The following is a 24,586-nucleotide window of genomic DNA, read 5'->3' as shown; positions in this document are numbered from 1 at the left end:
TTTTTGTTATAACTCTGTAAATGGGGAGAGGGTTAATTCCTAGAAAAGGAGGGCTGAGTAAACAATCCAATAGGTGTCCATTATACTAGAAAACCTCTATTCCTTCCATCCACCATCCCTTCAAGCCACTATTCCCTCCTTTCACTGCTTGTTTTCACAGGAGTTATTTATGTGCATTGCTTCAACATCTACTTATTCTTTGCCAATCTGGCTTGTTCTATCTCCACTGGTCTTTTATGATAAATTTCTTTATGGAGCTTGAAGATTTTTCAGCTTTTGTATCCTAATACACTGTTCTCAGATTTCATTCACCTTGACTACTCTTGGGTTCTAAACTTTTGCGTTCTTACTTGGCCTGCCATTATCTCCGACCTTCTATTAAGTTCCAAGCCAGATCTGACTGCTACGCACTGTTACAGAACAGAATAGATCTTGTTTTCTACCCTCCTCCGGTTGAAACAGTGTGCCCTAAACGCCAGGCAGCCAGAAGACTGGTGCTATATCTGAATCAAACAAGGAGAATGCTGAAAATATTGAATGGATTTTCAAAAGATGATTCTGTACGTCTGGAATTGGAGCTCTTACCGCTATTTTTCTAGAGCTCCCCGACAGATCGATTCACAATGTTTGCAAACAAAGGTCCTAACCATAGGACATTGTAGCTCAGTGAGTACCAGAAAGGTACAACTTGTAGTTTAATTTGTGTTGGTGCTTATCTCCCTGACCAAAGAGCTCCTGAGTACAATGGATATTCGATTTCACTTTGTCTCGCATTGCCTTGGGCAAATAAATTATACAATTTTCACCATTCATAAACTGGGGCCAAGAACTCTTCCTCAAAGAATTACAGTAGCTAAAAGTTAAGTGGATTGTTACAGAAATGGTGGTTATTATTTTTACGTTTCATATGTGTCCTTTCTCATTCATTAAAAGCTACGCACATTATTCCCTCCCCTCAAAGGAAAATTCTTCCTCCTGGGGAATTTTAGCATACTTTAGCTGAATTCAATTAATCCACTCTACTTCCTTTCCCATGATGCATCACTCCCCCCCAACTCCTTTTCCTGGGAAAGGCGGTAAATAGCCTGAAGCAACTCGGTGGATGCAAAGAGTTGCAGTGCAAATCCTAAACGCATATCACGCCCCGCCCCTTGAGACCCAGTGAATGCAAGAGCTGACAGGGGTGGTAATCTTGTTCCAACACTGTATCCCGAGGCCGTAGAGGAGACTACAACTCCCAGAATGCCCCGCCCCGCTCCCCCTCCTCCAGCTAGAAAGCGTGTACCATAGAGAAGACGAGGTAACATGGCTCCTGGAGGTAGAAGTAAGAGGCTTCACCCCTTTTGAAGCGGTGAAGAGCGGCCAAAGAGGGATAAGAGAGAAGTGACGAGAGCCCGTCATCGCTTTTATCCTCCCAGCCTCTCCTGAGTCCGGCCGGCCTCACCACTCCTCTCCACCCAAATCCAGTCTGTGGTCTCCTCCCCACCCCTGCCTCATTCCCTCGCTAGCTCACCCCGCCCCTCGGGAATCCTTTGCCCGCCCCCTCGCCCCCCGCGGAGTGCGCACGCGCCCGCCCCCAGCTTCGCGCCCAGATCGCCGCCTAGCCTGCTCGCGCAGCCGCCGTCTCGTCTGCCCACCGACGAAGCATGGGCGTCCAGGGCTTCCAAGAGTTCCTGGAGAAGCGCTGTCCCGGGGCTGTTGTGCCCGTGGACCTCCTCAAACTCGCGCGTACGGTCTCGCGCCAGCAGCAGCAGCAGCAGCAGCATCGCCCGCTGCCGCCTACGGCAGCCCTAGCGCCCGGGGCTCCACGCGCCGCCAGGGGCTCCGCGCCTCTGCAACCGCCGCTCGCGCCCGCTGCCTTGGGTGCCTACTCCGGGGGCGCGGGGCCGACTCGGCACCATCACCCCGCTCACCACTTCCACCATCACGGCCAGGCGCACCCCGGGCTGCACCCGCCGCCGCCGCCGCCGCCCCCTCCGCTGCCCGGGGCCCGGGTGCTGGTGGACGCGGGCTCAGCGCTGCCTCGGCTTTATGGCGGCTACCAGACGGATTGGGTGTGTGGCGGCCAATGGAACGCCATGCTGGGCTACTTGTCAGCGCTATGTCAGGCTTGTGCCTATCCCGGCGGCGACGGCTTGGAGCTGGTGGTCATGTTCCCCGGGGGCCTGGGCAAGGACCGGCTGGCCGAGTGGGGCCGTCGGTGCCAGGCCGAGCGGCAGACAGCGCAACTGATCGTGGGACACGTGGGCAACAAGGGCACCCCTCCTCCACGGGCCTGGTTCCTGCCACCGGCCTGCCTGAGCCACTGCGTGAGGCTAGCGCTCATCCGCTTCCGGGTCAAGGTGAGGGAGGGGCCGGATCTTAAATAATACGCCCCACACCTATTCCCTCCCAACTAAACACCTAACCACCCACCCACTTACCTGTCTCCCATCCACCCACTCAGCGCCCAGTCAGCTAACCCACTTGCCTAACTACCCTCGATCATTTTATCCATCTACCTAACCCTTCATACCACGCCCTACCGATTCGCTCACCTGCATAACTACATCTCTACCCATGTCATCCCAATAACCCCCTTTATCCAATTGGCCTATCCCTAGGCTTTAGCAGAATTTCTTTTGTAGCCCCATCTTTCTCCTGCTGTCTTCTGCCTCAAGCTGAAATGCCATTTTCCAAATTTTTCCAGTTGACATCTCTCTTCTATGTCTTTTTCCAACCTTGCAGTTAAACGTGTTAATTGAACACCTTTCTTCTACAGCTTTTCCCCGAATTTTGAACCAGTGCTTCTTTTGCACCCATCTGTTCATTCAGCCTTTTTCATTTCAACATGTTTCTACCTCATCCTTCCTTAGCCTAAACAAACGAACAAACAAACCCACTGGTTCAGTCACTTTTCAACAAGTATTAACCCACTAAGAGTAAGGGGTTTAAAAGACATGTGAGACATGGTTCCTGCCCTTGGAAAATCAAATATATCAAATATATACACAGGAAACATTTATTTAATGGTATAAATGTGTATGTGATTATGATTTATGGTACAGATTGGTACCTGTTTTGTGTGGGGGGGGGAATATCTGTGGGCTAAAATGGTCAGAGGAGACTTCCTTAAAGAAGTTGGACCTCACCTGGGTCTCCAAGGATGAATTGGATTTGAATTGGTTACAGGTTTGGGAAGAGGCTTCTCTAAGCAGGAGAAAGAAAATGAACAGAAGCAAACGGGAATATCAAGCATGTGAGGCCCCATGGGTAGTTCAGTCTAATCTCTGCATGTAGTTGGTCACTGCATATGGGGCCTGGAGAACAGCTTGGCAGCAACCCCAGTTCTTGGCACAACTGCTGTTGCTCTGTTGCTTTTCCATACTCTTGGGTTTCAAGTTCCTACGTGTAGGGAATAGCAAGGCTTGAGAAGTAAAGGAGGTGGGCAGGAAGAAGAAAAAGAAAAGCAGTACAGGGTTGGGTAGGACAAAACCACAAACCCATTCCCCAACCAAGGCTCTTGGGGATGTGTGCATAGTCAGAAGATAGGATATGGAATCGTGGGAATCATAAACTAAAGAAATGGTGCTGGGTGGAGTAATGAGGAAAAAAATCTCAGCTGAGAGACTGAAAGACCTGCATAAAGAAACTCACAGTGGTCATAGAGCTTGTGGCTAGAGTCCAGTCCTGCTAGACTCCTTGTGCCCAGCATCTAATCTGTGCCTAGGCTGGGTAATTATAGCTGTTTTTAATAATTTTTTTAAAAAATTCAATCACGAGCTATCTCAAACATACAAAGTAGGAGAAAAAATATGTCAGACACTCATTTGCTTGCCTTCCCGACTGAGCATTTTTCAGTAGATTCTTCTTTTATGGCCATTCTTTCCACTTTGTTTTCACTGCTACCACTCGAGCTTTAAGGACTTTTTACCTCATTGTCATTATTAACTTGGTTGCCGGCAACAGTGACTAACATTGATGGAATGCTTACTATGTGCCAGCTGCTAATCTGTGTGCTTTAACAACAACAACAAAAATTATCTCATTTGATCCTCACGATAACCTGTGAAGCAGTATTACCCGTTTTTTCAAATGAGGAAACTGAGGCACAGGAGGTTTAGAAACTTGCCCAAAGTCACCCGGCAATAAATGGCAGAGCTGGGATTCTGGGAGTCATGCCCAGGCAATCTGGCTCCAAAGCTCATGCTCTTAACAACGGTGCTCTAAGATGAATCTTTCTAAAGTGCCAGTGTGATTAAATCATTCCCACACTGGACTAAAATCTTCCTTGGCTCCTGGGTAAAGACAGGTCTGGGCTATTCATTTGTATTATTTATTGAGTGCCTGCTGTAGGCTAGGTACTATACTGGTTGCTGAGGATTCAGAGGGAAGTAAGGGGATCCCTGCCCTCACGGAGGTCAGAGTTTAGTAAAAGAGACAGACTGAAAACAAGAGTTGCAGATACCGTGAGCTAATTGCTAATGATGAAAAATGTGGTCCCTGTAGGGGGCATTGGTTAATTCTGGGTGAGGACGTGAAAGTTGGGGGAGGTTTCACAGATTGGTACTGAGCCTTGAGGAGGGCTGGGAAGGATGGTTCAGAGGGGACAAGGATGTGGAGATGTAAAATGGCCTACTGTGAGCTCTGAATAGATTTTGATTGGAGGTTGGCAGGAATTGAACACTGAGTATGGGTTTGGGTTTTTCCAGCTTTTTTGTTCATACACCTCATCAGTGAAAATTTTTGAGAAGCAACCCTAATATGGCCTACTAAGATTCTTCATTACACATAGTCTCATTTTTAAAATCCCAGCAGTTCATAAAAAAATAAGATGGATTGATAGGTGATAAAGCAAATGTAGTAAAAATGGTAGAATCTCAGTCGTGACTTTTCTAATGTTCACTGTAAAATTATTTCAACTTTGCTATATGTTTAAAGTTTTTCTTAATAAAATGTTGGGGGGAAAATTTCCCAGCAGCCCTCTTCAGTCATGAGTACCACCGTTTGTGAAATACATGTCTTGTTCCCCATGCTAGATTATAAACAAACTCTTTAATCTTCTCATAGTCTCCATAATAACTTGCATATTTTAGGTGCAGGATACATTTTTTTCCCTGAATGAAAAGGTTAGTGATCTTAGAATGCATTGTAGGAGTGACTTTTTAAAAGTGTGTAGTGTGGCTCTTAACATAGTGGATTTAAGACTGGCTCCAAAAGTGCATATGTAAAGTATCTGTAGATGTTATCAGTGAGTGAAGTTTTCTCCCCCGGTTCTGGTCAGTGATTGTTGTTGTTGTTGTTGCTGTTGGAGTGATGGAGAACTTCCTGGTTTGTAACACAGACTTGAAAGATATTGGTTAATAACTCATTGTGGTTTGCCTTTTCAGAGGAGTGTTCCACTGTCTTGAAGATAGCAGGTTCTCACTTGAATGATCTGCATGCCTACCATATCTTTTGATTGAAATGCTAGTGCTTTAGAGCAAAACCCACTAGTGTTTTTCTCCTCCCCTTGGTTCTGTTCTTGAGACTAGGTCACAGGATGGGCCTTTATTCCCAATCTCATTTTCATTTGTGATAGAGAAATAGAGATGGAGGGATTACATAAAAAGATAAATTGCTGGGTTGTCTCTTTAGCTTTAGACAATTTAGGACTTCCCATGAAAATATTCAGGGTATATAACTGGGATGAATTTTGTCATTTGGTTTGTTTCATTTGTACATTCTGCAAACCTTTGTAAGTTATCATTGCCAGTAGCAGAAAAATTAAGTAAAACCACAAATTGCTACCTGATCTCTTCCTAAGGGTCTCAGAGCAACCCTAAAGCAGTTTTAGAATGTGGTTTGAAAGATGATGTGGGGTGGTTAATGGGATGAATACTTTGTTTTAATGGTTAAATATATATATTAGAAAAAAAGATAATCAACGCATGAAACCCGCAGTTTCACAGCTATAACTCTTTAGAACTCTTTAGGCCAATTAAAGAGAAGTAAGTTGATTTAAAGAAAAGTATTAAGGTTCAGTACTTGGATGTGGCAGAAATCATGTTGATGGTAAATGAATAAGCAAAGTTTGAGAAGGCTGACCAACAGCTGATGCCATTTTGTGCTTTCGTTCTCTAGAATACAGTATAGCAGTGGCTGCTGTGCCTCCTGATTATTTACTTATCCTCAATCATTGACACATCCTGAAACGTTAGTGACTCTACTAGATGCTCTAGTGGTAGGAAAAATTATCATAATAGTAATTAGGTCTTCTTCTTGAGCACCAAGTTGTATATAAAGTGCTTTTTAAATAGCTTGTTTAATCCTCATAAGCTTGCAAGAATGTGTGATATTCTTCCCATTTAACAGTTGAATAACAGGTGCAAAGAAGTGAAATGATTTTTCTTTGGTCTGGACACTAGTAAATGGTGGGTAAAAATCTGTTCTGGATCTGTATTGCTCAAAGTCTCTTTCCACAGTTTCACCACACAGTTTCCTTTCTGTACATTCTTGTGTAAGATTGTACACTTTTACTGGCCAGATAATATGCATAGATGCATGAAGAAAAATGATAATAAGTAGATTTATTGAGCACTTAGTTTGTGCCAGCATTGCTAAATGTACAATACTGCCAGTACAAGGCAAATGTGTAAGCTCAGTGCCAAGTGAGTGAGTCATATAGTGATATTATAGGAATTCAAAAGTAGCAGTCTCTTTCTTCTCTGCATTTTAAGTCTCTCCCTCTCTGGTTTCTTTCACTTATAAGTACGTAAGCGTATACAAATAACCTTTAAAAACAAAAACTTCCCGTTTACTTTGTAATTTCCTTAAGCCATTATCCTTATCCCTGTTCTTCCCTTTTAACCATTATTCTTGAAAAAAGAAGACTGTATTAATTCCTATTCCCTAGCCTATTGCCACTTGATATGTGATGTCACCATTCTGAAGGCACCAAAACCATTTCCATTCTTACGCTTTATTGGTCCTCTATGAGATAATTGACATGAGCCATCCTTTCCTTGAATTTCCTTTCTTGGATTCCATAATGCAGCTCACTTCTGATTCTCCTTATAAGTCTCTAGTTCTTTCTCCTCCTCTTACTGCTTCCTTAAGCATTGGTGCTCTCAAGACTTCTGTCCTAGTTATATTCTTCTACATTCATTTCCTGAGCAATCTCATCCATTATTATGGCTTTAAATATTAACTGTATTCTGATTATTCCTATAGCTCTTTCTCTACCCCTGACCTCTCTCAAGGGCTTTTGACACATCTTTTCAGCTTTCTACTACTTGATGTCTTATACGTCACTCATACTAAAAAATATCCAGGATGGAATTCATTATTTTCCCCCAAAACTTGTTCTATTTTTGGTGTTCTCTTTTTCTATGGATGTCATCTTTCATCCATTTCAAGCCAGAAACCATGGAATTCTTCTCAATTTTTCACTCTCCTGTCACTTCCCATATCCACTCGGTCACTAGGTCCTGTCACCTCTACCTCGGAAATGTCTACTGAGTCCAGCTACTTCCACCCCCATTGCTCTAGTTTAGGCTGCCATCATTTCTTATCTGAGCCATGAAAATTGCCTCAACTTGTTCCTTTACCACTCTCTGGACCATAGTCCATCTTCTACATTGCTGTCAGAGATACTTTGAAAACCAAAGTTGACTTTTGTCTGTGCCTGAAGATACCCACTGGCTACTTTTTGCCTACCCTACTAAGCCCAGACTTGTCAGCATGGCAGACAATGCCATTCACAGTCTGATCCCAAACTCTCTCCAAGCCTTACTTGGTGCTTACCTTTGCCCACACCTGTTCCAACCATTGGAATGTCCCAACCATTCTGAACTTTTCTGGCTTCCTAGACATACCATGTCCTCTCACATAGTGCTTTTCTTATTTTACTCTCACCATTGTGTAGCCAATTCCTACTTATTCTTGCTCAAAAGTTATCACTATGAAATCTTTCCCAGCCAAGGTAAATGATGCCTTCCCTTGTGCTACCAGAGTGTTCTTTTTATTTTTACCTCTCTCATATTTTTTTCTCTCATAGTATTTTCATATCGCATTATAATTCTCTTTCTTTCCCCCATGCTATGTATTACATCCCCAGAACTTACTTATCTTATGACTGGAAGTTTGTATGTAATTATCTTTTAACTGAGTTCCGAGAGGGCAGAGATTTTGCTCTAGGGCTTGACACATTATATACAATAATGGTTGTTAAAAGAGAAAGGCAGATAAGGAAGAATTTAGAACCAGTGTTTTATAATGTTATAGTTTCATTCCATGTAAATTAACTTGATTCCAAATGGAATTGCCAAACTCTGTTAAGTAAAAGTAAGTTTTGTAGCTGCTTAGCAATGCATTTATGGAATAAATTCCCCCTTGGTGGTAGTAATAATAGCTACCACATGGGCTCGGTACCTCACATAGATTCATTATGTCATTTAATCATCACAACCACCCTTCAGGATATGTATTAATCTACGTTTTTTATAGCTAAAATAAAAACAGGCTCAGCATAGTCACTGGCCCAAGGTTGCACTGCTGGAATGTGGTTGAGCCAAGATATGAACCTAAATATATTTGACATCAAAATCCTTTATCTTTAACATCTCTCAAAACAGTATAGTTGCATTTTAATAACCTTTTCCAGAACACTTTTCTTATATTTAGTTTGTGTAGCATAATGGCCAAGAACAGACCTTGGAGCCAGACTGCCTGGGTTTAAATCCTTGTTCTTTTACTTACTAGTTATATAAATGTGGGCAAGTTAACCTCTCTCTGCCTCAGTTTTCTCATGTGGAGGAGGAGGATAGTAATAATAGCTACATCACAGACTTTATTGTGAGTATTAAATGATTTAATATAAGTACAGTGCTTAGAACATTATATACCACATAGTAAATGCCATATAAATGCCAGCTACAGTTACTTTGACCAAAATATCTTGTGTGCCAAGTAGATTGGACATGGACATTTCACTCTCATGCCTTAAGCTTGGCATGGCATGTAGGGTACTTCTTGATCTGCCTACCATTCTCTTATCAGGACAATGAATGCTTTTCAGCATTTTTTGAACACCTACTCTTGCCAGACCCTGTGCTAAGTACTATGAACAATGGAATTCATTCATTAAACAAATGTTTAATGGGCTCCTACTGTGCACTAGGCACAGTTCAATATTGGGAAGATAAAGCAGTGACCAAAACAGACAGGTTTCTGACCTCATGAAGTTTATATTCTAGTGGGAAAGACAGACAATAAACAAGATAAAAAGACAAAATATATAGTATTTTAGGTAGTGTAGTAAGTGCTGTACAGAAGAATGAAGTAGGAAAGTGAGATAAGGGAGTGTTGTGGTCAGGTGGGTACTCTAACCCTCCAGCAGCTCATAGTCTAGTAGGGGAGACAAGTAAGAAAATACTAACAATAATAGCCCGGAGTATCTTTTCTCTGGCTCTTGTCATAGGCCCAAGGACATAGTGGAAGTGGCAGAACCACAGTTTGCATTTCAGACACCAAAACCTTTGCCCTTTCATCTATACCACAAAGAAAATCCCAAAGGTTATGGCAGGGATGGCAAACTGGCAGCCCATAGCACCACACATTTTTTTAAAAGAACTTCATTGATTTTCATTGATCAATAGTGTTCATCAGAATCTAAAGTCAAATAGTGGGTTTGGGTTGAATATTAAGGCATCATCTAGTTGAATGATTTTTCATTTCCTTCTATCATTTAACTTGCATTTTACAAACGCATTTCTTTTTTAACAAATATGAATTTGTTGCCAACATTTTAAAAATTGTGAAACGTTACCAAGAATTCTGACTTTCCAACCACTCTTGAAATATCAGATCCTCTCGCAACACTGGTTGTCCCCTTTTGCCGAGCTACGTGGTCTTCATTTATTGGAGTCTCTACCGATCCATGGTGTCTCCCTGACACAGTGACCAAGTGCCACTTGCCTTTCATGATAACCATCTTCTTCATACATGGCTCCAAGTGATTCCCGCCTCCTGGTATTCACACTCTTGTTTAATCTACCCTCACCCCCTGTGTGTGGGCTGGACTTAGTGACTTGTTTTTAATGAACAGACTACAGCAAAAGTGATGAGATGTCACTTCCAAGATTAGGTTATAAGAAACTGCGACTTCCATCTTGTTTGTTCTCTCTCTCTCTCTCTCTGGCATTTCTTGCTTGATCACTCTGATGAAGCAAGCTGCCGTGTTGTGGGCTGCCCTCTGGAGAGGCCCACGTGACAAGTAACTGAGGGAAGCCTCTGACCAACAACCGGTGAGGAGCTGAGGCCCTCAGTCCAACAGCCCACAAGGAACTGAATCCTGCCAACAGCCACGTGAGTGAGCTTGGAAGTGGATCCTTCCCCAGCCAAGCCTTGAGATGACTGCAGCCCCAGCTGACACCTTGATTGCAGCCTGTGAGAGACCCTGAGCCAAAGAACCCCATTAAGCCACGCTCACAGATACTATGAGAAAATAAATGCTTTTTAAGCCACTAAGTTTTGGGGGTAATTTGTTAATACAGAAATAGATAACTAAGACACCATTGATTGTTGTGCTTGTACTTTTTTATAGTAGTTTTGAAGAATATGAAATATTTCTTGTGCCCATATCTGTGAAAAGTGAAAAAAAGAAGAATTATCTATACAGGAAGGTCATATATTTAAAGGAAAATCAAAGGGAGCCTATTTCCTAGTGGAAGTGATGAGTATTCCTCTATATCTAAATAAAATGTGTTTGTTGAAAGACTACAATTTAAGATACCATTTAAAAATAAACCATTGTAAGAAATATGACCAGTATACAAGAATGATGAGTGCTGAAACAAAAAGAACTTGAAAAAGGGCTTGGAATTTCAATAGGTTGTTTTTGAATACAGACAATTAAGTAATACTGCCATGAAATGCAATTATATATTACATGAAAAAATTACCAGGGCTTGAAAGCCTTTTGTAGGTAGTCGTTTAAGAAAAGAGTGTTGAGTACAGCAGAATTTACATTATAAACAAGCATTTGCAAAGGTAGTAGATACTGTTGCTCAGGATGTTAAAAATTGATGGCTGAAAATTTTTGTGACATTGTGTCAAGAAGTTAAATTGTAAAGTTTTAGATTACAACTGGTTACAGCAGATATAAACACTATGCATTTAAAGGTACACTTAGCTATGTGTCTAGCCAGTAGTTCTCAATGTATGGTCCCTAATCAACAGCACTGTACCACCTGGAAACTTGTTATACATGCAGATTCTCAGGCCTTACCCCAGACCTACTGGAGATGAGGCTTGTTAATTTGTTTTAATAAGCCCTCCAACTGATTCTGATACACCCTAAAGTTTAAGAACCTCCACACCTATAATTTTGATGCAGTCTAACTCTTTTGGACTTGCCTCTGACGGGTACATCTAGAAATACTTGGATTTTGTATGTTGAGAAAAGTCTTGAAATTTTTAGTATAGATTGGTCAAAATTAGTGAATATGACTACAGATGGTGCTTCTGCAATAGTGTTACTGTTGGACTTAGGAAACTTCAATTTTTTTCAGAAACACTTTACAAAGACTTAAAGCTGTTCATTGTATCGCTCCTTAGGATTCCACTTTTTGTGCAAAAATGTTCAAAATGAATCATGTCAAGAACTGGTAATTAACATTGTGGTTTGCACCAAACATAGTTGAATACTTTGCTTGGTGAATTATTAGATTCATGTCATGGAAATCTTCCCTATTATGGAGATTAATTGACCTAGTTGAGGTATGGTATTGAAGATACTGGAAAAAATTACTTATTTGGTATCCAAAAGGCATTCAGCACACCATCAAAGACTGAAATAATATATTTGACCTGTTTGGTTGACATTACAATTCACTTTGAATAAAAACAAGGTTGTTCAGAAATACCTTCCAAATGTGTGGTTGTATTTGCTCATTCCTAGCAAAATTATGCCTTTGGGAAACTAATTTGGCAGGAGATAGACTGGCTGACTTTGCTGAAATTGTTTTCCAAGAAATGAATGTGATGGCCTGAATTACATTCCCCCAATTGTGGAGTTGTCTATTGAATTCCAGAAAAGGTTTTCTGACATTATATTCTATGAAAATGAATTAATGTAATAGTTCAGTTAACCTTTCTCAATTGATATTCATGGTGTGAAAGAATAGCTACAGTGGAGATACTGAATTGCTGTGCTATGGTACTGAAAGTGAAGCATGATGTCACTGAAATACCAGAATTCTACAAATATCTCAGGAGTAGTAACCCTAAATATAAAAAACACTGTGCAAGACATCTATGTGTGTTTGGAAATTCCTACATTTCTAAGCAGCTGTTTTCCATTATGAAATAGGATAAAAATCATTCCCAGTAAAAGGATTCAAGGCTAAATTCTTTAGTGCACATTGTAACACAAAAATATAAGACCTAACATTGACCTCTTGGTACATAAGAAAAGCATCAGACCTCCTGTTCCAAGTCAAAGGAGAATAAATCAGACGCAAAAATGTAATGATTAAATTTTTCTATTTTGAACTTTTGTTTTTAATTTTGAATTTAAAATGTTAACTCCAATATTTTGCATGTTTATATTGTTAACACCCACAGCATAGTTTAGGAAAAAAAATTTTCTAGCAGTTGATTTTCTTAACCACTTTCATTCATTTATGTTAGCTGCAGCCCCTAGTTCAAGGACTCTTAGAAATTTCTCACCATCACTGTCCTCCCTGCAATTCCTGTCTTCCTTTCCAAGGTAACCCAAAAGCTACCTTGGACTTTTGTTCTCCTCTTATTCCTAAGAATACCTTTCATCAGGCCTTCTGATTTTTCAATACTGCAAGATTTTGCTTTGGGCAGAGCAAGTGCCTATTCTGGAATCTACTTGTTTCAAATGATTTCTGAGGACCTGCAGAGAGTAATATGTACTATAGGCTTCATGTCTGCAGAATAAACAGGCTACGCTTTATTTCATAATGACTTTTTCAGAACCTGTATGCTAGGTATTTTATATAAATAATTTCAAAGTCTTACAATTAGGTAGGAATATAGCAAAATCTCCATTTTATAAATGAGGAAGTTAAGTGACTTGCCCATGATATGCCCTACCACTTCAATTTGAGCATAGGTCCACTGGATGCTGAAGTTCCTGCTGTATCTGCTGATTACAAAAGTTATGCTCAGAGTCTCCAGCCCCTAAATGAGCCACAACAGATTAAATAAATCTAAGTCTTCTTTCTTACATGTGACAAGCAGTTTCACCTACGGAAATGGGCTAGCTCTTGGCAGCCTGAGAGCAGTTTAAGGGTACTGAAATTGAGTATTCACAAAATTAACACCTTTAATAGCCTTTACTGAACACTGGATCAGTATTCTACCACCTCTAGCTTGACTGCAGTATTTAATGGCAAAGACTCTACCGTGCGTGTGTATATAGATAACTGAAACTCCTACAGCTGAGAGGGAAGGCCACTTTGTCAATGTTGCCCTGAATTGACTGTGGTTTACGATTGCTGCTATTCTTATGTTTTATTTATTTATTTTTAAAAATATTTATTTACTTATTTTTGGCTGCATCAGGTCTTGGTTGCGGCACGTGGGATCTTTTGTTGTGGCATGCAGTCTCTGTTGCGGTATGCAGGCTTCTCTCTAGATGTGGCTTGCAGGCACCAGAGCACATGGGCTCTGTAGTTGTGATACACGGGCTCTCTAGTTTGGCGTGTGGGATCTTAGTTCCCCGATCAGGGATGGAACCCACGTCCCCAGCATTGGAAGGTGGATTCTTACCCACTGGACCACCAGGGAAGTCCCTATTCTTACTTTTTAATTTGACATTATTCCTAGCTTTGTGGTTATCAGTTTAATTTCTTTTTTTTTTTCAGTTTAATTTCTTAATGGTTGTTGAACTCCACAGAGTGTTGATGCAAATTTGCATCAACAGTAGTTTTGGTCTGTAATTTTAAGGTAATTAGACTTCAAGGCACATAGGCCTTGCAGTTGAAATATAAACCATCCATATTTCTATTGCTAAAGCAGACTTACACATCCTCCCCTTGACTTTTCTTATAAAGTGATGCTTCCTTGTCATCTCTGATTTCTTTTTCTTTGGAATTGAGAACAGGTGGAGAAAGTGGACCACAGAGCCCTGCCTGAGTCAGACACCAGTTTGATGTATTTAACATGGTAGATGGGAGCAAGTCTAGCATCCCAACGGCATTTGGGATGACCTGGAGGAAGTTGTATTGCAGAGGTCAGAAAGCGGTATTGCCTCTGGATTAAGCTCTCTATGGTCAGGCAGGATTCTAGAGACCCAGATGGGTATAATACCATCACTGCAACTAACAGGCTTACAATCTAGATATTCTTTATGGCCCTGTGCCTATCGTGAAATATTAATCACTAGAATGTCAGCTCCATGAGGACAGGAATTTGGGGCTCTTGTTCACTATTGTATCTTCACACCTAGATCAGTGCCTGGCATGTATCAGTGCCTGACTCATTAAATATTGGTTGAAAGTCTAAATGGCTCATTGATTCCCTATGTTCTATGCACTGGAGGTATAGCAGTAAACAAAACAGACCAAGAAATCCTGGCCTTCCTGGAGCTTACATTCTAGTGATAAATAATTATAGTTGTTTTTAATAGAAAATGTTCTTTAATAAAATATTTTCTGAAAGACCCAAAATATAAAATAGATAAAATGGAGAATATGAGCTCAGATTGAAGAGAAAATAGGAGTACCTGTCCTGTCTGGTTATTTGGTCCAATTCTCCATAATCCTGGTTTGGGAAGCACAATTTGAAAGCCACTGCTGTAGACTACTACATGTGATTGGAAATGAGACATTTCATAAACTTTTCTCAGGGAGCTGTTTTCCCTTGAGTTTTATAAATAGGTGTTGCTTCTTCTAGAAAGCATTACCTCACTGACTGGTTAGATGCCTTTCCTCTGTGGTCCCATGGTACACACAGGTGCTTATAGCTTCTCACGTTTAAGTGGGCTACTCTGTGCTGTCTGCATCCTGGCATTTAGTAGTCCCTCAATTCGTATTTGTTGGACTGAACAGTAAGCCAGCAATTAAAAGCTATAGGTAGTTGTTCAGAATCTCAACTCCTACTTTCTTTAAAGCTCAAATGTGCTCCTTTTCTGATTTGTTGTTTGCATATGTTGTTGTTTAATCTCACCTAAATAATTTTAGTCTCCTGGAAAATTGCAAGGTTAACAGATGAACTGGACCAATTAGGGCCAGGAACTCATTCTACTTCAGAGGGTAGCAGTCATCATAGATGTGGAAATGGAGCGAGGGTGCTCAGCTATTCCGAGGGGCATTGTGGCTGGAAGGCTTTTTCCTTGCCTTGGTCAGGATTTAATTGCCATCAGTCATTCTAGGTTGTATTTTGCTAGGAATAAATTGTCATGCTGTGTGATCTGACTAGAGAGCAGTGTTTCTTTTTTTTTTTTTAATTAATTAATTAATTTATTTATTTTTGGCTGTGCTGGGTCTTCGTTTCTGTGCAAGGTCTCTCTCCAGTTGCGGCAAGCGGGGGCCACTCTTCATCGCGGTGCGCGGGCCTCTCACTGTCGCGGCCTCTCCCGTTGCGGAGCACAGGCTCCAGACGCGCAGGCTCAGTAGTTGTGGCTCACGGGCCTAGCCGCTCCGCGGCATGTGGGATCTTCCCGGACCGGGGCACGAACCCGTGTCCCCTGCATTGGCAGGCGGATTCTTAACCACTGCGCCACCAGGGAAGCCCGAGAGCAGTGTTTCTTAAACTTGCCTCCCATCATGACAATCACCTGGGGTTCTTGGAAGCAACCTAAGTATCTCTTGTTGGATGAGTGGGTAAAGAAAATGTGGTATATTCATACAATGGAATATCAAGGAAATCCTGCCATTTGGGACAACATGGATGAACCTGGAGAACTTTATGCTGAGTGAAACGAGCCAGACTCCAAAGGACAAACACTTCATGATACTCTTATGTGAGGAATCTAAAATTGTCAAACTCTTAGAAGCAGAGAGTAGAATGGTGCTTGCCAGGAGCTGGTGGGAGGGGGGAATGGGGAGGTTTTAGTCAAAGAGTATAAAATTTTGGTTATACAAGATAAGTCCTAGAGATCTACTGCACAGCATAGTGCCTATATTGTATTGTATACTGAAAAATTTGCTAAGAGAGTAGATCTTGTGTTCTTACTTATCACAAGAAATGATAATAGAGGAAGGAGGAAACTTTTGGAGGTAATAGATATGTTTCTGGTACAGACTGTGGTAATGATATTTATCTCTAAACTCATCAAATTGTATACATTAATTATGTGCAGCTTTTTGTATGTCAATAAACCTCAATAAATTGTTTTAAAAAAACACATTCCCAGCCTAGCCTTAGACATGCGAATCAGACTCTTCAGGGGAGAGGCCTGGAATAGCAGTTACCTCCACGGAATGGGGATAAGACAGCTATAACTTCTCACTGTACACCCTTCTGTATTGTTTAATTTTTTTTAACCTGGAATATGTTCTGCTTTTATTCACTAGTAATTCCTCTTTTAAATAAGTATTGCAATTCATGGTACAAAAATTCAAAATATACAAAAAGATATATGGCCAAAAAAAAAAAACCTCTCTTGCACTCTTGACCCTAGCCACCAGTTTCTCCTCCTCAGAGATGATCAGTATTATCAGTTTGTTGTGTATTCTTCCAGAGAGACTATGCATATAAAGCAAATATATATAACTATACATATAAATACATTGTATATATACATACATATTATATACACACAAATATACTTTTAAAAACCACAAATGATAGTATACTATTTATATAATATTCTATACTTGGCTATTATCATTTAATATATCATGCTGATTTTTCCATATGAGTATGCAGAGGTTTGTCCTTATTTTTCACAGTTCCATCCTATTCCATTGCCTGCATATGTTATAATTTATATAATTAGTCCTTTAATCAGATTGTTTCCAGTTTTCAGCTAGAACAAATAATGCTGCAGTGACTACTTTGTAGAATTGCAATGCCACTGCTTATATTTCAGCACTGGCTTTGTTGTTCCAAGAGCTTTAAATATCTAAAATAAATCCCTAGAAGCAAAATTGCTGAGTCAAAAAGTATGTGCATTTGAACTTTAAAAGATCTCGCCAAAATATTCTCCCTAGAGATTATACCATTTATACCCCTGCCTTCAATATTTGCAAGCGTGTGTTTCCCTCACCAATACAGTAATTGCTAATCCTATAGGCAAAATACCATGTTTCTGTATTGTTTTAATTTTGTTTTTCTTATCACAAGTGAATTTGATTATCTTTTTATATGCTTAAGATCTATGTTTGTTTGTTTTTTTAAACATCTTTATTGGAGTATAATTGCTTTGCAATGGTGTGTTAGTTTCTGCTTTATAACAAAGTGAATCAGTCATACATATACATATGTTCCCACACATCCTCCCTTCTGCATCTCCCCCCTCCCACCCTCCCCATCCCACCCCCCAAGGCGGTCACAAAGCACAGAGCTGATCTCCCTGCGCTATGCGGTTGCTTCCCACTAGCTATCTCTTTTACGTTTGGTAGTGTATATATGTCCATGCCACTCTCTCACTTTGTCACAGCTTACCCTTCCCCCTCCCCATATCCTCAAGTCCATTCTCTAGTAGGTCTGTGTCATTATTCCCATCCTGCCACTAGGTTCTTCATGGCCTTTTTTTTTTTTATCCCTTAGATCCCATATATATGTGTTAGCATACTGTATTTGTTTTTATCTTTCTGATTTACTTCACTCTGTATGACAGACTCTAACTCCATCCACCTCACTACAAATAACTCCATTTCGTTTCTGTTTATGGCTGAGTAATATTCCATTGTATATATGTGCCACATCTTCTTTTTCTATTCATCCGATGATGGACATTTAGGTTGCTTCCATGTCCTGGCTATTGTAAATAGAGCGGCAATGAACATTTTGGTACATGAATCTTTTTGAATTATGGTTTTCTCAGGGTATATGCCCAAGAGTGGGATTGCTGGGTCGTATGGTAGTTCTATTTTTAGTTTTTTAAGGAACCTCCATACTGTTCTCCATAGTGGCTGTATCAATTTACATTCCCACCAACACTGCAAGAGTGTTCCCTTTCCTCCACACCCTCTCCAGCATTTATTGTTTCTAGATTTTTTGATGATGGCCATTCTGACCGATGTGAGATGATATCTCATTGTAGTTTTGATTTGCATTTCTCTAATGATTAATGATGTTGAGCATTCTTTCATGTGCCTGTTGGCAATCTGTATATCTTCTTTGGAGAAATGTCTATTTAGGTCTTCTGCCCATTCTTGGATTGGGTTGTTTGTTTTTTTGATATTGAGCTGCATGAGGTGCTTCTAAATTTTGGAGATTAATCCTTTGTCCGTGCTTCATTTGCAAATATTTTCTCCCATTCTGAGGGTTGTCTTTTGGTCTTGTTTATGGTTTCCTTTGCTGTGCAAAAGGTTTTAAGTTTCATTAGGTCCCATTTGTTTATTTCTGTTTTTATTTCCATTTCTCTAGCAGCTGGGTCAAAAAGGATCTTGCTGTGATTTATGTCATAGAGTGTTCTGCCTATGTTTTCCTCTAAGAGTTTGATAGTGTCTGGCCTTACACTTAGGTCTTTAATCCATTTTGAGTTTATTTTTGTGTGTGGTGTCAGGGAGTGTTCTAATTTCATACTTTTACATGTACCTGTCCAGTTTTCCCAGCACCACTTATTGAAGAGGCTGTCTTTTCTCCACTGTATATGCTTGCCTCCTTTATCAAAGATAAGGTGACCATATGTGCGTGGGTTTATCTCTGGGCTTTCTATCCTGTTCTTTTGATGTATGTTTCTGTTTTTGTGCCAGTACCAAACTGTCTTGATTACTGTAGCTTTGTAATATAGTCTGAAGTCAGGGAGCCTGATTCCTCCAGCTCCATTTTTCGTTCTCAAGATTGCTTTGGCTATTCGGGGTCTTTTGTGTTTCCATACAAATTGTGAAATTTTTTGTTCTAGTTCTGTGAAATATGCCAGTGGTAGTTTGATAGGGATTGCATTGAATCTGTAGATTGCTTTGGGTAGTAGAGTCATTTTCACAATGTTGATTCTTCCAATCCAAGAACATGGTATATCTCTCCATCTATTTGTATCATCTTTAATTTCTTTCATCAGTGTCTTATAATTTTCTGCATACAGGTCTTTGATCGCCTTAGGTAGGTTTATTCCTAGATATTTTATTCTTTTTGTTGCAATGGTAAATGGGAGTGTTTTCTTAATTTCACTTTCAGATTTTTCATCATTAGTGTATAGGAATGCAAGAGATTTCTGTGCATTAATTTTGTATCCTGCTACTTTACCAAATTCATTGATTAGCTCTAGTAGTTTTCTGGTAGCATCTTTAGGATGCTCTATGTATAGTATCATGTCATCTGCAAACAGTGACAGCTTTACTTCTTCTTTTCTGATTTGGATTCCTTTTATTTCTTTGTCTTCTCTGATTGCTGTGGCTAACACTTCCAAAACTATGTTGAATAATAGTGGTGAGAGTGGGCAACCTTGTCTTGTTCCTGATCTTAGTGGAAATGGTTTCAGTTTTTCACCGTTGAGGACAATGTTGGCTGTGGGTTTGTCATATATGGCCTTTATTATGTTGAGGAAAGTTCCCTCTATGCCTACTTTCTGCAGGGCTTTTATCATAAATGGGTGTTGAATTTTGTCGAAAGTTTTCTCTGCATCTATTGAGGTGATCATATGGTTTTTCTCCTTCAATTTGTTAATATGATGTATCACGTTGATTGATTTGCGTATATTGAAGAATCCTTGCATTCCTGGAATAAACCCCACTTGATCATGGTGTATGATCCTTTTAATGTGCTGTTGGATTCTGTTTGCTAGTATTTTGTTGAGGATTTTTGCATCTATGTTCATCAGTGATATTGGCCTGTAGTTTTCTTTCTTTGTGACATCTTTTTCTGGTTTTGGTATCAGGGTGATGGTGGCCTCGTTGAATGCATTTGGGAGTGTTCCTCCCTCTGCAATATTCTGGAAGAGTTTGAGAAGGATAGGTGTTAGCTCTTCTCTAAATGTTTGATCGAATTCGCCTGTGAAGCCATCTGGGCCTGGGCTTTTGTTTGTTGGAAGATTTTTAATCACAGTTTCAATATCAGTGCTTGTGATTGGTCTGTTCATATTTTCTATTTGTTCCTGGTTCAGTCTCGGCAGGTTGTGCATTTCTAAGAATCTGTCCATTTCCTCCAAATTGTCCACTTTATTGGCATAGAGTTGCTTGTAGTAATCTCTCATGATCATTTGTATTTCTGCAGTGTCAGCGGTTACTCCTCCTTTTTCATTTCTAATTCTATTGATTTGAGTCTTCTCCCTTTTTCTCTTGATGAGTCTGGCTAATGGGTTATCAATTTTGTTTATCTTCTCAAAGAACCAGCTTTTAGTTTTATTGATCCTTGCTATTGTCTCCTTCATTTCTTTTTCATTTATTTCTGATCTGATCTTTATGATTTCTTTCCTTATGCTAGCTTTGGGGTTTTTCTGTCCTTCTTTCTCTGATTGCTTTAGGTACAAGGTTAGGTTGTTTATTCGAGATGTTTCCTGTTTCTTGATGTAGGCTTGTATTGCTATAAACTTCCCTCTTAGAATTGCTTTTGCTGCATCCCGTAGGCTTTGGGTCGTCGTGTCTCCATTGTCATTTGTTTCTAGGTATTTTTTGATTTCCCCTTTGATTTCTTCACTGATCACTTCGTTATTAAGTAGTGTATTGTGTAGCCTCCATGTGTTTGTATTTTTTACAGATCTTTTCCTGTAATTGATATCTAGTCTCATAGCATTGTGATTGGAAAAGATACTTGATACGATTTCAGTTTTCTTAAATTTACCAAGGCTTGATTTGTGACCCAAGATATGATCTATCCTGGAGAATGTTCCATGAGCACTTGAGAAAAAAGTGTATTCTGTTGTTTTTGGTTGGAATGTCCTATAAATATCAATTAAGTCCATCTTGTTTAATGTGTCATTTAAAGCTTGTGTTTCCTTATTTATTTTCATTTTGGATGATCTGTCCATTGGTGAAAGTGGGGTGTTAAAGTCCCCTACTATGATTGTGTTACTGTCAATTTCCCCTTTTATGGCTGTTAGTATTTGCCTTATATATTGAGGTGCTCCTATGTTGGGTGCATAGATATTTACAATTGTTATACCTTCCTCTTGGATCGATCCCTTGATCATTATATAGTGTCCTTCTTTGTCTCTTGTAATAGTCTTTATTTTAAAGTCTATTTTGTCTGATATGAGAATTGCTACTCCAGCTATCTTTTGATTTCCATTTGCATGGAATAACTTTTTCCATCCCCTCACTTTCAGTCTGTATGTGTCTCTAGGTCTGAAGTGGGTCTCTTGTAGCCAGCATATATATGGGTCTTGTTTTTGTATCCATTCAGCCAGTCTGTGTCTTTTGGTGGGAGCCTTTAATCCATTTACATTTAAGGTAATTATCGATATGTATGTTCCTATGACCATTTTCTTAAATGTTTTGGGTTTGTTATTGTAGGTGTTTTCCTTCTCTTGTGTTTCTTGCCTAGAGAAGTTCCTATAGCATTTGTTGTAAAGCTGGTTTGGTGGTGCTGAACTCTCTCAGGTTTTGCTTGTCTGTAAAGGTTTTAATTACTCCATCAAATCTGAATGAGATCCTTGCTGGGTAGAGTAATCTTGCTTGTACTTTTTTCTCCTTCATCACTTTAAGTATGTCCTGCCACTCCCTTCTGGCTTGCAGAGTTTCTGCTGAAAGATCAGCTGTTAACCTTATGGGGATTCCCTTATGTGTTATATGTTGTTTTTCCCTTGCTGCTTTTAATATGTTTTCTTTATATGTAATTTTTGATAGTTTGATTAATATGTGTCTTGGCGTGTTTCTCCTTGGATTTATCTTGTATGGGACTCTCTGTGCTTCCAGGACTTGATTAACTATTTCCTTTCCCATATTAGGGAAGTTTTCAACTATAATCTCTTCAAATATTTTCTCAGTCCCTTTCTTTTTCTCTTCTTCTTCTGGGACCCCTATAATTCGAATGTTGGTGCCTTTAATGTTGTCCCAGAGGTCTCTGAGACTGTCCTCAGTTCTTTTCATTCTTTTTTCTTTATTCTGCTCTGCAGTAGTTATTTCCACTATTTTATCTTCCAGGTCACTTATCCGTTCTTCTGCCTCAGTTATTCTGCTATTGATCCCGTCTAGAGTATTTTTAATTTCATTTATTGTGTTTTTCATTGTTGCTTGGTTCCTCTTTAGTTCTTCTAGGTCCTTGTTAAATGTTTCTTGCATTTTGTCTATTCTCTTTCCAAGATTATGGATCATCTTTACTATCATTATTTTGAATTCTTTGTCAGGTAGACTGCCTATTTCCTCTTCATTTGTTAGGTCTGATGTGTTTTTACCTTGCTCCATCATCTGCTGTGTGTTTTTCTGTCTTCTCATTTTGCTTATCTTACTGTGTTTGGGGTCTCCTTTTCTCAGGCTGCAGGTTCGTAGTTCCTATTGTTTTTGGTACCTGTCCCCAGTGGCTGAGGTTGGTTCAGTGGGTTGTATAGGCTTCCTGGTGGAGGGGATTAGTGCCTGTGTTCTGGTAGATGAGGCTGGATCTTGTCTTTCTGATGGGCAGGTCCACGTCTCGTGGTGTGTTTTGGGGTGTCTGTGGCCTTATTATGATTTTAGGCAGCCTCTCAGCTAATAGATGGGGCTGTGTTCCTGTCTTGCTAGTTGTTTGGCATAGGGTGTCCAGCACTGTAGCTTGCTGGTTGTTGAGTGAAGCTGGGTCTTGGTGTTGAGATGGAGATCTCTGGGAGATTTTTGCTGTTTGGTATTATGTGGAGCTGGGAGGTCTCTTGTTGACCAGTGTCCTGAAGTTGGTTCTCCCACCTCAGAGGCACAGCCCTGATGCCTGGCTGGAGCACCAAGAGCCTTTCATCCACACGGCTCAGAATAAAAGGGAGAAAATATAGAACGAAAGAAAGAAAGAGGATAAAATCAAATAAAATAAAGTAAGATAAAATAAAGTTATTAAAATAAAAAATAATTGTTAAGAAAAAAAATTTTTTAAGCAAAAACAAAAAAAAACTAAAAAATAAACAGACGGACAGAACCCTGGGTCAAATGGTGAAAGCAAAGCTATACAGACAAAATCTCACACAGAAGCATACAGATACACACTCAGAAAAAGAGGAAAAGGGGAAAAAATAATATATCTTGCTCCCAGAGTCCACCTCCTCAATTTAGGATGATTCGTTGTCTATTCAGATATTCAACAGATGCAGGTACATCAAGTTGTTTGTGGACCTTTAATCCGCTGCTTCTGAGGCTGCTGGGAGAAATTTCCCTTCCTCTTCTGTGTTCGCACAGCTCCCGGGGTTCAGCTTTGGATTTGGACCCGCCTCTGGGTGTAGGTCGCCTGAGGGCGTCTGTTCTTCCCTCACATAGGACGGGGTTAAAGGAGCAGCTGCTTCGGGGGCTCTGGCTCACTCCAGCTGGGGGGAGGGAAGGGTACGGATGTGGGGCGAGCCTGCAGCGGCAGAGGCTGGCGTGACGTTGCAGCAGCCTGAGGCACGCCATGCGTTCTCCCGGGGAAGTTGTCCCTGGATCACGGGACCCTGGCAGTGGCGGGCTGCACAGGCTCCTGGGAGGGGTGGTGTGGATAGTGACCTGTGCTTGCACACAGGCTTCTTGGTGGCGGCAGTAGCAGCCTTAGCGTCTCATGCCGTCTCTGGGTTCCACGCTGATAGCTGCAGCTTGCGCCCGTCTCTGGAGCTCGTTTAGGCGGCGCTCTGAATCCCCTCTCCTCACGCACCAGGAAACAAAGAGGCAAGAAAAAGTCTCTCGCCTGTTCGGCAGCTCCAGACCTTTTCCCGGACTCCCTCCCAGCTAGCCGTGGTGCACTAACCCCTTCAGGCTGTGTTCACGCTGCCAACCCCAGTCCTCTCCCTGCGATCCGACCGAAGCCCGAGCCTCAGCTCCCAGCCCCCGCCTGCCCCGGCGGGTGAGCAGACAAGCCTCTCGGGCTGGTGAGTGCTAGTTGGCACCGGTCCTCTGTGCGGGAATCTCTCCGCTTTGCCCTCCACACCCCTGTGGCTGCGCTCTCTTCCGTGGCTCCGAAGCTTCCCCCCTCTGCCACTCGCAGTCTCCGCCCGCGAAGGGGCTTCCTAGTGTGTGGAATCCTTTCCTCCTTCACAGCTCCCTCCCGCTGGTGCAGGTCCTTTCCCTATTCTTTTGTCTCGTTTTTTCTTTTTTCTTTTGCCCTACCCAGGTACGTGGGGAGTTTCTTGCCTTTTGGGAGGTCTGACATCTTTTGCCAGCGTTCAGTGGGTGTTCTATAGGAGCAGTTCCATGTGTAGATGTATTTCTGATGTATCTGTGGGGAGGAAGGTGATCTCTGCGTCTTACTCTTCCGCCATCTTGCCTGGATCTCCAGATCTATGTTTTTAACTTTTCATTTTATATTGGAGTATAGTTGATTAACAATGTTGTGATAGTTTCGGGCATACAGCAAAGTTATTCAGTTATACGTATACATGTATGTACTCTTTTTCAAATTCTTT

At 40.8% G+C, this 24,586-nt stretch overlaps 1 protein-coding gene across 5 annotated transcripts in view; it reads left to right on the top strand.

The window, feature by feature from the left end:
* Positions 1-1,609: 1,609 nt before the first annotated feature.
* Positions 1,610-24,586, top strand: part of FAM120C (family with sequence similarity 120 member C) — a 178,224-nt gene continuing 155,247 nt past the window's right edge. For 4 of the 5 annotated variants that reach the window (XM_059911855.1, XM_059911856.1, XM_059911854.1 and 1 more), the window contains exon 1: positions 1,610-2,342. In XM_059911855.1, coding sequence (XP_059767838.1) covers positions 1,647-2,342 — 696 coding nt within the window. In that variant the 5' untranslated portion in view covers positions 1,610-1,646. Of the gene's footprint in view, positions 2,343-10,187; positions 10,489-24,586 lie in introns of those variants that run through there. The other variant, XM_059911858.1, reaches the window with a different exon arrangement.

The sequence above is a fragment of the Balaenoptera ricei genome, chromosome X (genome assembly GCF_028023285.1).
Source record: "Balaenoptera ricei isolate mBalRic1 chromosome X, mBalRic1.hap2, whole genome shotgun sequence".
Lineage (NCBI taxonomy): Eukaryota > Metazoa > Chordata > Mammalia > Artiodactyla > Balaenopteridae > Balaenoptera > Balaenoptera ricei.
This window is presented reverse-complemented; position numbering and strand designations above follow the sequence as displayed.